At 45.2% G+C, this 14,037-nt stretch overlaps 1 protein-coding gene across 3 annotated transcripts in view; it reads left to right on the top strand.

The window, feature by feature from the left end:
• The window catches only part of ASTN2 (astrotactin 2), a 914,376-nt gene that overhangs the window by 857,362 nt on the left and 42,977 nt on the right, over positions 1-14,037 (top strand). For all 3 annotated transcript variants that reach the window (XM_065878807.1, XM_065878806.1, XM_065878804.1), the window contains one exon: positions 3,099-3,240. In XM_065878807.1, coding sequence (XP_065734879.1) covers positions 3,099-3,240 — 142 coding nt within the window. The remainder of the gene's footprint in view (positions 1-3,098; positions 3,241-14,037) is intronic.

Here is a 14,037-nt window from a genome sequence, read left to right as displayed (position 1 = left end):
GTCAGATTACAAGCTGTAGAAGGCCTTTTATTGTTTCATTTCCCAAGCCCGTAGAGCTGAGAGTGGCATGAATTCAATCTCAAACTGAAAAGAATTGCGAAAGTTCCCTTCCTAACACTGTCGTGTTTTTTTGTTTTTAAACATTCTCTAGGAGGCAGCATAACATAAAAGAAAAGGTATGGCTTTGGAATTAGGATGATATGGGTTCAAATCTCAGCTCTGTCTCTTCCTAAATTTGTGAGCTTAACTTCAGCTTTATAACAGAGATACTAACATTTAACTCAGTAAGATTGAATGTTGTGAGGATTAAATGGGAAAAACAAAAGTTGGCACTAAGATATCAGTTTCCTTCATATTAACTCTTTTCATTTGAAGGTTATTATGTATATATAGCCCCAAACAGAATTGGACACTAAGTATCCTTATAATGTGCTTATAGGACTATTTATATACTCCACATTATCCAGTTTCTTCACTTGAACTAAACCTGTAAACCTTAGAACTGTGTGCCGGTCTTACTGACCAGATGTATCTATGGGGCTTTTATCCATGGTCTAAATTATTCTGAAATGCATGGAAATATCTGGAAAACTGTCCATTTGAAAATGAATGTCAACCATCTTTCGGCTTGAAGACAGTTAATTAATACAGGCCACAGGCATACTGAATTCCCTCACGAAAGGCCAACTCTTTCAATGGCTATCTGGAAACAAACTGAGAAGCAGACAGACATGTATCCAAGCTCAAAGAAAACAAATGCAAGCAGCCAGACATGGAATCGTGAAAAACCAAGAGAAACAAAGCCCTCACTCCATCCAGTGAATAGTTCCATGTTTTTTTCTCCTTTATTTTTCACCCCATACATTATTCTGCTTTGACACCTATTGGAAGACATTGTTGGTTTATGATTTTACTATGGAAGAAGCTTGACATAAGAGACCTATAGAAGAAATAGGGATGCCAAAATTTGAGATAAAAGAAGCGTTAAATTTACCTCTTCATTTTTTAATAGCAAAACCTCTGATTCTAGACAGACTTTCTTCCTGGACTCAGCCTTTCTTTCTAGATTCCAGACCCATAAAAGAGTCATTGACCCCTTGCTACAGAAAGGAAAACTGAGACTTGAGAAGTTAAGGGACCTGTGATAAATGGTAGAACTCAAATTCAGTCCCAAGTCTGCCTGGCAATAGCAGCTGAACTTGTATGTCACTGACATTAGCCTGATTCAGACACTTGTTCTGGCATCTACATATCGAATCTATGAACTGTCTTTGTAAAAAGCAGAAAACAAAAAACACTCCTCATCAGATCTGCTTTGTTGGACCATAGGGACAAATACGTTTTAGAGCTCTTGTCCGTCTGAATCCCAGGGCCATCTAGACAGTTCAGTCAGACACGTGTCACATGGTTCACTTGTGAGTGAAGGATGAAATTCTTCTTTACGAGACCAAAAGAAAGTGATCTGTAAATTCTGTCCCCACCGTGTCTTCTCAGACCCTCGGCCAGCATTATGGTTTCATGATGGTACCATCACGTTGGATTGTCCTTAATCCCAAGTAGAGAGAAGATAGTTAACAGCTGTCCTCCTCTTGTTTATTACCGAGAATCTAAGCGAGGAGAGACTACAAGGCCCTCCATATCAGGCATGAAGAAGAACAAGAAGTCAACAGTTGGGCGGCCTGATATCATTTCATATCGTGTGGTATGCAATACCTCACGTGCCTCTAAAATCATCCTGTTTTAGAACTGGAAGGGAACTTAGAGGCCATTTAGTCTGGCTCATTTACTTTATTTTTAAGTAATTTTTATTGATTTTCTTTTTCTTGTTACAAAAGCAATACATGTTCCTTGTAGATAATTTTAAAACGACAGATAAGAAAAAATAAGAGAGAAAAAAATACCCATTATCTAACTTTCCAGACAAAGCCACTGCTATTCATTTACTGTATTTTATCCCTTCTCTTTCTAGATAGATAAATGTCCACCAAAAATTATTCTGTAATAGTGTAACCTATCTTTTTAAACTTACTATGCCATGAATATCCTTTCAAATAACTTCATATTTTTCCACAATATTATTTTAATGGCTATAAAATATTCTATTGCATCATTGAACTATAATTGATATTACTGTTTTGATATCATTGAACATTTAGTTGTTTTAAAATTCTTGCTAGTTTAAATAGTACCACAGTGTTTATCCTCATAACTTAATCTTTGTGCACATCTATGTTATTTTATTTTTTCAGAAATCCTAACAGTGACTCTAGCACCTTCACTCTACAGAGGAGAAAACTAGAGTACAGAGATGGGAATTTAGTTCTCCAAAGCTATACAGCAAATTCTTCACAAAGCTAAGACTAGATCCCAAGATCCCAGATGTTCAGTTATTCTTTCTAGTCTTCATCTCGTCTTCTTTATGAGCCCTATTTCTAGTAAACTTCAGCAGCCTCCTAAAATACAATGGCTAGACTGACTTTTAGAAATCATGGGGTTCGGGGCACTTTCTCTTCTATTGTCCCTTCCTATCTCATGACCTTCATCACTAATCAGTCATGGAACTCTTTCCCCCTTAGCTGGACCAGTCTCTGTCCATCTCAACATGACACTCCATGAATCCAGTGCCAGTGCGTAAGAGTGACCGTATGACATGAGACCTATTTTATATCCTTAGTCCAACTCCTTCATCGTACAAGGAAGGAACCAGCAATTCCAAGGAGGCTTGCTTAAGGAATTAAGAGGAAGTTAGTGGCAGTGACAAGGCCAGAATAGTTATTCTAGACAGAAAGCCCTGTCCTCCTGTTGGATTTTCATGCATTTTTATTACACAGTAATTTACCTCATTTGAGCTTTGCTACAATCTTATCAAGGTAGGTATTAGTATCTCCACTTCACAGTTGAGAAAATTCAGGCATAAATTTAAAAACGAGTCATCAGGAGTAGACACTGATCTGTGTCATTTTCATATCCTGTGCTTGTTCTGTCCATTAATCCTCTTAATAATGGTATCCAGACATTTGATGGGTTTGGACAATAGCAGGAATGTCTGCTCACCAAGGCCTGAGCTGGGGAGCTCATCTTTCTTTGTCTCCCTCCAGGAGAATTCCTGAGTTTTGCCGATGACTTACTCTCTGGCCTGGGTACATCTTGTGTAGCAGCTGGTCGAAGCCATGGAGAGGTCCCTGAAGTCAGTATCTACTCCGTCATCTTCAAGTGTCTGGAGCCCGACGGTCTCTACAAGTAAGACATACTTTGTGTGTGGGGAGCGTGAAGCAGACAGGACAATTTTAAGTCTGGGAGGCAAGGCACGAGTCATCTGTCCAGACCAGCCTAATGTTTTATAGGCCCGTCTGTGTGTGCACCTTAATATGCTAAGACTTAGAAGTGTCCATTGGAGAAGTATGGCCACAGTGAGTCACAGAATCATACAAGGTTAGTGATAAAGGGTCCAGGGAGGCCAGTAACTTAAAACTGTCCCTCCTACTGATGAATCTGCAGCCCAAAGAGGGAAAGTGGCAAGTTAGCAAGGAAGGCTGTGACAGGAGTCCCTGCCTGGTGTTCTTTTCTCAGTTCCGTGATATTTCCTCTGAAAAATGTTGGATTAGCATATCAGAAGTGTCTACATATATGTAGTATATACACATATAATTTTTTTTATTAGTAGATTCATCCAGTCCCTTAGTAATAGTGTCATCATCACGCTTTCACAGAGTAGATTAGAGTCATCGCATCCAAATTTCTGGAGGTGCGAAGGAAGTCATTCTGAGACTCATCTGTTCATCTCAGAGGGAAAACGGAGTCATTTTTTCTCTGTTTCCCACCTCAGTGAGTGTTGCCACATTCGGATGCAACCATCATAAGCTATAACATACAGTTCTAGCAACCAGCTCTCTTCATTCTCTAATTATGAAACCATAGGCCGCCTCCCTTACTAATCTAGAAAGCTGCAGTTGTTGACAAGGTGGGCATTGTTTTTTTTTCTTTTTAACATCTTCGCTGAAGTATAATTGCTTTACAATGGTGTGTTAGTTTCTGCTGTATAACAAAGTGAATCAGCGATACATGTACATATATCCCCATATATCCTCCCTCTTGTGTCTCCCTCCCTCCCACCCTCCCTATCCCACCCCTAGGTGGACACAAAGCACCGAGCTGATCTCCCTGTCCTACGAGGCTGCTTCCCACTAGCTATCGATTTTACATTTGGTAGTGTGTATATGTCCATGCCACTCTCTCACTTTGTCCCAGCTTACCCTTCCCCCTCCCTGTGTCCTCAAGTCCATCTCTATGTCTGCGTCTTTATTCCTGTCCTGCCCCTGGGTCCTTCAGAACCACTTTTTTTTTTCGATTCCATATATATGTGTTAGCATACGGTATTTGTTTTTCTCTTTCTGACTTACTTCACTCTGTATGACAGACTCTAGGTCCATCCACCTCACTACAAATAACTCAATTTTGTTTCTTTTTATGGCTGAGTAATATGCCATTGTATATATGTGCTACATCTTCTTTATCCATTCATCTGTTGATGGACACTTAGGTTGCTTCCATGTCCTGGCTATTGTAAATAGAGCTGCAATGAACATTGTGGTACATGACTGTTTTTGAATTATGGTTTTCTCAGGGTATAAGGTAGGCATTGTTGACCAATTAATTATTCAACTCATTCATTTTTTTTCTTTTATTCATTGATTCATTCACTTATCCATCCATCTATCCAGCCATTTATCCATCTCTCCATCCATCCATCCATCCATCCATCCATCCATCCATCCCATTCATCTATTTATTCACTCTTATACTCCATCATTCATTCACTTATTTATTCCTCAATTCTTTCATTCATTCACATTTTTATTTACTCATTTGTAACTCATTTACTTATTCAGCAGACATTGTCTGAATTTTCCTATGTCTTGGTACTGTGCTAGAATGCAAGTATAAATGTGCCTAAGACAAAGTTTCTATCCTCAGGTAACTAACTTATAACTTAATGGTAGTATGGAAGACCACAGACTGTGGATTCAAATCTGGTTATGACATATTTAGTTGTGTAGCCTTAGATAAGTCGCTTTACCTCTATGAGCCTCCATAAAAGAGAAATAATAAAACCCAGGTTGCAGAGTTGCATGAGAATTAAACCAGGAGAAACCTAGCGTAGTATCTAAGTATGTGCTCAGTAAATGTTAGCCCCTTCACCATCTGTAAATCTCCCTCCCCTCCAAAACACATCCTATCCCCACTTCCTCTGGAAGACCATGGCTTTTCTGAAGACCACGGGGCTCTTTTGAACATGTGACATATTGAGGCTCATTGGTAACACCCAATGCGTTCACGTACCAAACTCAGGAATATCACCGTAAGATGGAAATCAGGGCTTCTGACTCTGGCTTTGCCACTGACTATCTATCTCATAGATGTTAGGGCCCAGGTTTTATTTCATTCAGAAGGGCAAACTCAGTTGGGGACGGTGAGAGCTGTAGGGATGAAATCCCAAAAGTACAACATGCTATCAGGTGTCTTCCAGTGGGACATGTGGGCAAACTTCACAGAGGCGATAGCATTTACCTCAGGCCTTCAGTAATGATTTGGTATTTAGATCTTGGGAGCAAGAGTCTATAGCCTCTCAGTCAGTAAGCTCTGACACCAACCCCTTGGGCTTTAGGGTCACTGCATCTATGAAACACGAGTATGTGACTAGATTATGAGCTATATGATCCGCTCCAACCCTAAAGACTATGATCGTGTACAGAAAACAGCATTTTTGCAAGACTGCCTATGGCTGGTTTCTGGATCTTCTGTCCCTCACTGAGGGCATAGACTGCACTGGAGGCATACAGAGCTGGGTTCAGATCTCCACCCTGTGCTTTATCAGCTTGGCACTGAGGGAGCTTCTCAACCTTCCAGACTCCGCTTCCTCCTTTGTGAAGATGTAGGTAATACGGTGTCTGGCTCACTGGGACCCCAAGAGGTTTGATGAGCTCGTAATGCACAGAAGTTCTTCACTTTGTCACAAGCCCCCAGCAGGAGAGTGAGAAGTGTTAGCTGTTACCATCGTTGCTCTTGTTGCCCTTGCTGTAGTAATAATTAATTTCAACTCCCTCCACCTCCATTCTCCAGCTGCTGGGAGAGATAGCATCTGGCAGAGAGGGACCGAGCCCTGGCAGGTGATTCCTATCTGCTGAGACACAAGTAGTAACCCTGTCTCTGGGTGACATTGTGGTGACTTGGCGTTAGCCAGGCTGGAAGCCTACAGGCCCATTACGTAGAAAGCAGTGAAATGTTTTATGGAACCCCGAAAGCAATTAACACTTAGAGCTGACAAATCAGCTGCCATCCTTTAGATAGAAGTGATGAGTGCTTTCCCTCGCCTCTTCTTTTACACACACACACACACACACACACACACACACACACACACACACACACACACCCCGCCTTCCCACCTCGTGAAGCAGGAACATCCTTTCTTCTCCTGTCTTGGAAATGTGCTTGTCATGAGCCTGTCATCCCTAACTCTGAACACTTCTTTATTTTATTTTTGAAATTGATTTTATTAATGGCCCTGGGATCTGGGCGCTCTGACAAGGAGCCAGGGTGTTGTTTGGACCCGTCTCTTATCCCACTGGCGGCTCTCCTTCCCTGAAGTCTGACCGATTCAGTCTCAAGTTTTAAAATAGTTCCAGTGTCAGTTCTTGGGGGTTTTCATTTTCTGCTTGCTTGTTTCTTACCAAAATTAGTTTTCTTCTTCTTGGGCCAAAAAGGCCATGTGTGGCAGTGGAAAGAGCGCAGGCTTTGGAGACAAGCGGAGCTGGGTGCAAATCCTGATTCTGCTGAGTACTCACGACCTGCCCTGGGACAAGTCATTTTTTCACTGCTCTATGCAATAGTTTCTCCCACTGGGAAAGGGGGGCTGATAATCTTTCCATTCTCGTAGAGTTATAGGGAAGAGCATTAAGTAAGAAACTCCACGAACAGGGTTTTTCAGATTGCATGGCATACGGGAAGTCTACAGGAAATGTTGGTTACTTTTGCTTCTTCCTGTTTCATTCTCCTTGACTCAGTTGATGGTTTTCAGTGTCTCTTTTTTCCAAGGACAATCCCAGAAGAGCTATTCTCTATGAGGCAGGTTGGGGTCCCACTAGCCCTGGAAAGAATGAGTACCCAGGATCATTTGGGGAGAAATAGGATGAAAAGAGAGCATGGTCCAGACCCCTGAGTTTTAATTAAGCACAGCTGGGCACCAAACCTTCCATCCATGCTGCCAGAAGGTGTGATGGAAGGATTCAGGTGACACAGGCATGGAGGCGCTGTCTCTCAGGCAGGAAGTCTGGGTTCACATCCCACTACTGCCACTTCTGCCTCTGGGACCTTGGGCAGAATGTTCACATCCTCTCCTTGTTTCACAAGTTCAGGATCTTCAAAATGAAGATGCGTTAGATCCACCCCAGCTTGAGAGTTCTGGGAATGCATACTTCTGCCATGGGACTTTTTTCTCATTCTCTCTCTTCTCCTCCGGGGCTCTTGCTCTTACAACTTCACCTTTGTTTTACCCTACCATACCTCTCTGCATCTCTGTCCGTCTCCCCTTTCCTTTTTTTTTTTTTTTTTTTTGTGGTACGTGGGCCTCTCACTGTTGTGGCCTCTCCTGTTGCGGAGCACAGGCTCTGGACGCGCAGGCTCAGCGGCCATGGCTCACGGGCCCAGCCGCTCCGCGGCATGTGGGATCTTCCCAGACCGGGGCACGAACCCGTGTCCCCTGCATCGGCAGGCGGACTCTCAACCACTGCGCCACCAGGGAAGCCCTCCCGTTTCCTTTTATTCCCTCTCTCGTGTGAGTACTCTCTGCATAGCTCACTGTCTTTGTCTGTCTGCCATTCTCCAATCATTCCTTTTTTGCCTTTCTATCTGTTAATCTCTTAATTTCTGTTTCTCTGTCCTGTTTCTTATTTGAGTTTTGGTTCCTCCTTCTCTCTCTCTGAATCAGGCCCCTCTTTATCCCCACTCCCTCTCTGCACCCCACCTAGGAAGGCAAATTGCTTCTGCAGCCCCTCTATCCATGTAATTTTACACAACACCGCAGAGTTGAGACCAATTGGAGGAGTGAGAGTCAAGGCTGATTCTCTCGTCCTAAGCTCACCCTGGTGTAACAAAACAGAAACATCAGCACTTGGGCCTGTTTAAATTGAATGTCCTTGTTTGTTTCATTTGTTTTACTTTTGAATGAAAACAAACAAAGAGCAGCAGAGGGAGAGGGTCCCCAGACGTTCTGACAGTGTGACCAGCTCTTGCACCTTTGGGTTGTTGGAGTCCGAGGGTAACCCCGAGCAGGAATCTCCACTCAAGGTGGGAGGGTCAGCCCAGGCTGGGCACTCACCATCCCTGCCCTTGCCTGGCTGGAGGCCTAGACACCCTTTTTGTCGCCACTCCCCAATTTCCTATTGTCCAAGGTAATTAGCCTCTGTCTTGTCTTGGCTGCCTTGCTTTCTCTGATCGTGGATGACTGCCAAAGTGTCCTGCGCAAACACACAGCAGCAGCCAGGCCTAATTCCTGGGGTGGGAGCTCATTCCCACACATGCAGAGGCTTGCTCCAGGCCTGCCCTCACCTCCTTGGCCTCAGCTCTGTGAAAGGAATGCCAAGGGAGCCTGCATCCTGCAACCACGTGCCAACATCCACGGTGGGACCAGAGGCTCAGGGGAAATGTTCCTTCTTATCAGGGGTGGCTGGAGTTGGAGGAGAGGAGTAAAAGGAAAACCAGGGCCCTGGAGGAGGGAAGAGCCTGAGGTCAGGAGTCAGACAGCAGTTCCCACGCTTGTTCCAAGTGAGACCTGGGCCCAGTTCCTCCTGCTCCTCGGGCCTTGATGTTCTCATCTGTGAAATGGAAAAGTTAAACTCAGTGAGCTCTGTGACTTGCACACTGAGGTAGAGATGGAGACTCCAGACCAGTGTCCTGATTCTCGGTGCCCCAGTACTTTCTGGATCCCGGGAGTGTAGTGGTGATACTAATTTATTGAGTACTCACTATGTGTCAGGAGCAGTGCTTTAAGGATGTTACACGTGCTCTCTCACTTCATCCTCGCCGTAACCCTGTGGATCTGGTATCACCATCATCTTCATGTTTCATTTCACAGAGGGAAAAACTGAGACTTCAAGAAATAAACATTTTGCCCAGAGTCACATGATAAAAAGAGATAGAGCTGAGAGTCATACCCAAGCTGACCCACCCTTCCCTTCCCCCACATGCTGTCCCTGCCCGTGTCCACTCACACATGGGGAGTTGTCAGAAGTACCTGGTAAGAATAGTGGAAGAGGGCCTTCTAACTGCAAGCAAATGTTTGCAATGGAAAGAACTTTGGGGACAAGAAGACCCTGATCCTCAGGAAAGGAACTTCACACCTCATCTTTCTCATCTGTAAAATGGAGCTTATTAATTCATCCATGAACTGGAGATAATTAATTATACCTCCCCAAGTTTTTGCAAAGATTAAACTTGATAGTATATGAGAAAGTGCTTTGAATTTGTCCTAAGATTGTGTGAACATGAAACGTTATGATCACTCTGTCAAAAAAAGCAGCCAAGGGACGGGCAATAGATATTTTGAATCCACATCCCTTCCCACACCCCACCACAATATACATATTTTTAAGTTAGGCCTTTGAAATCAGACAGAGGTGAGTTTTTACCTTGGCTCCAATACCTGTGCTGTGTGGCCTTGGGCAAATTTCTTAATCTCTCTGAGTTTCAATTTTGTCATCTTTAAAATGGAATCATGACAGGACCTATTTCATAGGTTTGTGGGGATTCGATGAACTGAAACATGTAAAGAGCACAAGAGAGCGTCTAGCTCATTGTCAGTACTTAATAAATGATGAGAGGGGGAAGGATAACCACTGTTATTACTCTTTGTGATTATATACTTTACCTAAGCATCGTGCCTGGGGTTGCCACTGTTGGCCACTGTGTTCTCAGCATTCCAGCGGGGAGAGCAAGTTAATCCTTCATCTGGCACTGATTCCTTTATTCATCACTCCCTAGGCACACTTGCTAGAATGTATTAGAATGTACCTTCCATAAGGTCTTTGCTTCTACTGTTCTTTCCCCAGGATAGCCTTCTCCTGGCTCTTCCCATGATCAGTACCTTACTCTCCTTCAGGTCTAGGATTAAATGTCATTTCCTTAGAAAGCCCTTCTTTGACCACATTATCTACAACAGATAACACCTGCTATACACACAGACGCATAAAGCCATGGCACTTACTAAAGCTGTAGTGATTCAGTATCTAATTTATTGGTTTGTTGTCTGTCTTTTCACACCAGACCGTCAGCTGCATAGAGCAGGGTCTATGTCGGCCTTTGTCATCCTGTATTCCTGGTGCCTAGAACAGTGTCTGATGCCAGTAAAGAATCCAGTAAATCGTTGTTGAATGATTTGAACAAATTTCGAAGTCAATGCAGAAATCTGGAGATACTGACTTCTCCCCTTCACTCACTCACCATCTCTAACTCACTTTCTCACCAAATATTCAGGAGACAGCCACTGTGTGTCCGGCTGTGGTCTGGTACCATATCTCTACATCTATCTCTAGGTTTCTATGTCTCTGTATCTATCTATCTACCTATCTATCCATCTATCTACCTATCTTAAACCTTACTGAATTTAATCCTGAAAACAACTCTCTAAGGCAGTGACTGTTATTCTTGTCCAACAGATTAGGCTGTTAAGGCACAGAGAGGTTAGATAAGTTGACCAGAGCCTCAAGGCTAGTAAATGGAGAAGATACAATTTGAATTCAGCCAATTTATTTCCAGAGCTTGAACTTGAAATTACCACACTAGTTTATGAGAAGAATTGGACATGTAGAAGTAGCAAGGTTCAGGGGTGGAAGCTGTTTAAAGGGATCTTTTGTGCAGAGATCCATACTCAGATGAGCTGGAAACACTATGGAAAACAGATTTTGAGTCCTGACACCAAAAGCTACATGACTCCCACTGAACTCCAGACTTCTCCCTGCCTCTGCAACCCTGGTGATGCCACGTAAACAGTTGAGCCCTGAGTCTGCACAAGGACCCCTGCTCTTCCTAGGAATGTACTCCCAATGCCATTCTTGAGATACCCAGTATCTCCAGCTCTCATCTGCTGGGTTGTTTCCCAACGTCCCCAGGCTGCCATGTGTTTCTGCAAACAAGTCCAGGCTCCCTGCCCCAAAATACTATTCCAAAAGCCCAGGGGGCTTGACACCTTGGATGGAGCATTGCTGGGCCCCCCATCACCTCCAGGAACCCCAACCCCACCCCCTTTCCGGGCACAGCCAGGGCAGCACATCGAAGAAGCAGCCAGGGCCACCGCCATGGATACTATAATTACATATTAGATGGAATCCCAAAGTTTCCTTTTATTTACATTCCTACCCTACCCTCTTCATTTCCTCTCTTTGTGCCAAGAATCAGCACAGAATTTACTGGAAAAAGCATGAAAGTCATCAGGAGCCCTTCAGGTCTGGCGTTTATGAATGCTTGCCCAGATGAAGGGAGGCGAGAGCTGGAGGGTCATCCTGCGTCTGGCCCTAAGCAGCTATGAAGCCTTGGACAAGGAGTTTCCATTTTGGAGGCCTGCGTTTCTCCCTTTGTAGAAGAGGGATCGAATGGGGCCATCCCGAAGAATGTTTCATGAATTCAGGTGAATTCGGAGGCTGTGTATCTCAGGAGATAATGGAGGCAAGGATTTGGACTCCAAGCCCTGGCAATCAGAGAGGGAAGGGTTGGAGTCCGGGCGGAAGAGTTTCATTCAGCTTAAGGCTCCATGCTTCTTCCCTCTTCCAGCTTCAGTGACCCTGTCTATGCAGTGGGCCTCTTGAGCCAAGTCCCAGCGTGACCGGGCCAGCTTCTCAGGGGACTTTCAGCTCCTGGGAGGAAGGAGATATGCACAGAGGAAGCCTTCCATGCTGACCGGGGCCTGGGCTGTAGCCTCTGAGAGCTGAGGCTGAGGCCCAAGGTTGATCCAGGACACAGAAGGGAAAGAAGCCAGGACGGGCCTGACAATTCCTGCCTTGCTCTTTACTGGCTTTTTCTCCCCACTGTGAAACTCTCTCAGTCCTTTTTTTCTCTTCAACCCTCTCTCCCTCCCTTCCTTCCTTCCTCTTCTCCCCCCCCCCCTTCCTCTCTCCCTTCCTCTCTCCCTGAGTCCTCTCCTGTTTTTCTAACATCTCTCCTCTCCCCCAACCCTCGCCGCCCCTTTTTGTCCATTTCTGATTGTCTCTGACTCCTCTTTCCCTCTCTTTCTTCCTGTCCCATCCTTGCTCTCTCTCTGCTCTGAGCAGGGATGCTGCCTCTCTCTCAGCACTCTGACTTCTCGTCTGTCTGTCTGTCTCAGTCTTTTGTGTCGGTGTCTCCTTCTCTTATACTTGCTCTCTCTGTATCTGTACATCCTGCCTCTTTCTCCTTTTCTTATCACTCCTTAGTCTCTCTTGCTTGGTCCCATGATCTCTCTTCTTCCATGTTCCTGTGCGTTATCTACCCGCTCCACCCCTCCTACCACAGCCTAGGAACAAAGGTCTGGACCTGTTATATGACACTGGGGTGAACAGCCAGTTGGGTGTGGCCAAGGGTCCCAGAGCTCAGCAGGGGCCAGGCGCCTCTGATGTCCCATAACCCAGATGGAATGTGAACTTTCTCTGGCTGTGGTGCCCTGTCCTATTGGTCAGGGGGTGGGGTGAGGGGGGGCAGCCTAGCTACTCAAGACTCAATTCCATCTAGCGTCAGGTCACACTAACCTCTCCAAAGTGTTCAGTTGGGGCCCCAGAGAGGGAAAGAGCTGTCCTCAAGCCAGAAGCAAATACAGCCGTGAGTCCCAAGCCAAGAGAGACTCGTAGAGGAAAAATAACGCTGTTTTTCAGCCGACAGACAGTGAGGCTCCTAAAACCTGCTGGGGACTCTCAGGCAGGCTGTTCTTTCCTCAAGCTGCATCAGGATTTCATCCAGGAATGGGACGCCAGCCAGGCTTCTAGAGGGACAGGGCACAGACTGCTTGTGCAAACTCGTGGAGGGTGGAGAGATGGGACCTGAGGCCGTGCTGGGGAACTAGGCCTTGAATGCCAGGCATAGGAGCTGAACTTGGTCCTGCAGGCAGTGGGGAGCCAAGAAAAGCTGTTGAGCAGGCCCAGGCTGTATTTACACCTGTGTTTTTGGTGACAACCCTGACTGGGGTGTGGAGAACAGGCTGCGTTGAGTTGAGAGACAGTGAGGCCATTTGGTGCAAGTAAAGGCGAGGTCCTCACACATTGGGGATCCAGTGAGTGGTGCCCTGCGTAGGGCATGTGCCGGGTAGAAGTGGAGCAGCATGGGCTCAGCTCAGTTCTGGAAACATCCGGAAACAGCTTTTCCTCTTCTTAACAACTGGTGTCTGTGCACTCAGGAAAAGGACATATATGTTGGGTATCCACAATGTGCCTTATACTAAGCTAGTCAGCTGGGATTCAGAACTAACCAAGCCAAACAAAGTCTGTGCCCTCGTGGAGCTCAGAGTCATGGTGGGGAGGCAGAGGAGACTAGCTCGACGATGCTTCATGTCATGCTCTGATGGGAAAGACCGGGGGCTGTGGAAATATCAAGGAAGGGTCGCTAACCCAGACGAGTCTAGTGCAGGGCCATTTTGCAGACCTGCTGTGAAGTCTTCCTGCAGAAGTAAGAGGAGGTGTTGCCCTGGGTTGAATAGCATCCCCCCAGAATTCATGACTACCTGAAACCTCAGAATGTGACCTTACTTGGAAATAGAGTCTTTGAAAATGTAATGAACTAAGGATCAAGATGAGATTTAACTGTAACTAGGTTGGTTCCTAAGTCCAATATAATATAGTGGCTGGTGTCACTCTAAGAGGAAAAGACACACAGAAGAAGGCCACGTGAAGATAAAGGTGGGGATTAGAGTTATGCTACCACAAGTCAAAGAACACCTGGGGCCCTCAGAAGCCAGAAAAGGCAAGGAAGGATCCTTCCCAAGAGCCCCCAGGGGGAGCCTGGCCCTGCCGACACCTTGAT

This window comes from Phocoena phocoena, chromosome 6 (assembly GCF_963924675.1).
Source record: "Phocoena phocoena chromosome 6, mPhoPho1.1, whole genome shotgun sequence".
In the NCBI taxonomy this organism is placed as follows: domain Eukaryota; kingdom Metazoa; phylum Chordata; class Mammalia; order Artiodactyla; family Phocoenidae; genus Phocoena; species Phocoena phocoena.
Note: the sequence above shows the minus strand (reverse complement) of the source record. Positions and strands in the feature narration are given on the sequence as shown.